Genomic DNA, 2,500 nt, shown 5'->3' with positions numbered 1-2,500 from the left:
ACACACAACGACGCACGACGCGCAACGCACAATGAAGCACAACGACGCACAACGACACACAACTACGCACGACGCGCAACGCACAATGACGCACGACGCACAACGACGCGCAACGACGCGCAACGCACGACGCACAACGACGCGCAACGCACAACGACGCGCAACGACGCACAACGACGCGCAACGCACAACGACGCGCAACGCACAACGACGCGCAACGACGCACAACGACGCGCAACGCACAACGACGCGCAACGCACAACGACGCGCAACGACGCACAACGACGCACGACGCACAACGACGCACAACGCACGACGCACAACGACGCACAATGAAGCACAACGACGCACGACGCGCAACGACGCGCAACAACGCACAACGCGCAACGACGCACGACGCACAACGACGCGTAACGCACAATGACGCACGACGCGCAACGACGCGTAACGCACAATGACGCACGACGCGCAACGACGCGTAACGCACAATGACGCACGACGCGCAACGCACAATGACGCACAACGACGCACAACGCGCAACAACGCATGACGCACAACGACGCACGACGACGCACAACGCACAATGAAGCACAACGACGCACAACGCGCAACAACGCACGACGCACACCGCGCAACGACGCGCAACGCACAACGACGCGCAACGCACAATGACGCACAACGACGCACAACACACAATGACGCGCAACAACGCATGACGCACGACGCACAACGCATGACGACTCACAACGACGCACGATGCACAACGACTCACAACGACGCACAACGACGCACAACGCACAACGACGCACGACAACGCACAACGCTCAATGCACGAGGCACAACGCACGCACGGAGGCACCTACATACTTACACACATGCAGACACACACAAACACACAAACACACTTACAACCATGCAGACACACAGGCACATGCAGACACCCACACACACACACACACACAAAAACACATTAAAGCACACACAAATAAACAACTTTAAAGTGTTGAGGTTTAACACAAAGTGTGATAACGTGTGTGTGTGTGTGCGTGTGCGTGTGTGTGTGTGTGTCAGGTCAACGGAGTCCAGCTCTATGGAAAGTCTCGGAGGGAGGCGGTGGCCTTCCTCAGGGAGGTCCCTCCCCCCTTCCGCCTGGTCTGCTGCCGACACCAGGACCTGGACCTGGACCAGGACCTGGACCAGGACCAGGACCTGGACCAGGACCTGGACCAGGACCTGGACCATCAACAACCAGGAGCATGGAGAGCCACTCCTAATGTGGACGAGGTAGAGAGACACACACTCACTCACTCACTCACTCACTCACTCACTCACTCACTCACTCACTCACTCACTCACTCACTCACTCACTCACTCACTCATTCATCACTCACACTGATGTTATTTGTGTGTGTTTCTGTAGATTGAACTGAAGTTGTCGTCCTTACTTTCCAGTAATACGGATTTGAAAGACAAGCAGCAGGTAACCTGTCCGTCTGTCTCTTCTTCTCTGGTGGTACGTTCTGGTTAGGTTAACGGGTTCTGACTGGTCAGAACTGTTTCTGTCTGGTAAGACGGGTTCTAACTGGTTGGAACTGTTTCTGACTGGTTAGAGCTGGTGCTGACTGGTTAGAACGGGTTCTGACTGGTTGGAGCTGGTTGTGACTAGTCAGACGGGTTCTGACTGGTTGGAGCTGGTTGTGACTAGTCAGACGGGTTGGAGCTGGTTGTGCCTAGTCAGACGGGTTGGAGCTGGTTGTGACTAGTTAGACGGGTTGGAGCTGGTTGTGACTAGTTAGACGGGTTGGAGCTGGTTGTGCCTAGTCAGACGGGTTGGAGCTGGTTGTGCCTAGTCAGACGGGTTGGAGCTGGTTGTGACTAGTTAGACGGGTTGGAGCTGGTTGTGACTAGTTAGACGGGTTGGAGCTGGTTGTGCCTAGTCAGACGGGTTGGAGCTGGTTGTGACTAGTTAGACGGGTTGGAGCTGGTTGTGCCTAGTCAGACGGGTTGGAGCTGGTTGTGCCTAGTCAGACGGGTTGGAGCTGGTTGTGCCTAGTCAGACGGGTTGGAGCTGGTTGTGACTAGTTAGACGGGTTGGAGCTGGTTGTGCCTAGTCAGACGGGTTGGAGCTGGTTGTGCCTAGTCAGACGGGTTGGAGCTGGTTGTGACTAGTCAGACGGGTTCTGACTCCTTGGTGGAGCTGGCCTGGCGAGGTGGTCCATGGCACTGGGCCAGATGGGAGACGCAGTCTTTAGACCTTTAAGCCTGAGAGCTGTGGGCTGTCTGCTCCAGGAACGCCGGGGCCTCCCTCTCAGCAGGAGACCCCCGGAGGAAGAGGAGGAGGAGGAGGAGGAAGAGGAGGAGGAAGAGGAGGAGGAAGAGGAGGAGGAGGAGGAGGAGGAGGAGCTGGCCCTCTGGTCTCCCACCATCCAGATGTTGGAGCTCCAGAAGGAGAGCGATCGAGGCCTCGGGTTCAGCCTCCTGGACTACCAGGTACTCTGTC

The 2,500-nt window shown here is 56.6% G+C and overlaps 1 protein-coding gene across 1 annotated transcript in view; it reads left to right on the top strand.

Moving 5' to 3' along the window:
* patj (PATJ crumbs cell polarity complex component) overlaps positions 1-2,500 on the top strand; it is a gene marked incomplete at its 5' end in the record, with an annotated part of 53,304 nt that overhangs the window by 14,007 nt on the left and 36,797 nt on the right. The window contains 3 exon segments of the mRNA XM_060067396.1: positions 1,072-1,284; positions 1,421-1,480; positions 2,290-2,490. Of these exon segments, the coding sequence (XP_059923379.1) occupies positions 1,072-1,284; positions 1,421-1,480; positions 2,290-2,490 (474 nt within the window).

The sequence above is a fragment of the Gadus macrocephalus genome, chromosome 12, assembly GCF_031168955.1.
Source record: "Gadus macrocephalus chromosome 12, ASM3116895v1".
NCBI lineage: Eukaryota > Metazoa > Chordata > Actinopteri > Gadiformes > Gadidae > Gadus > Gadus macrocephalus.
The sequence above is the reverse complement of the archived record's forward strand: the minus strand, read 5'-3'. Positions and strand labels throughout refer to the sequence as shown.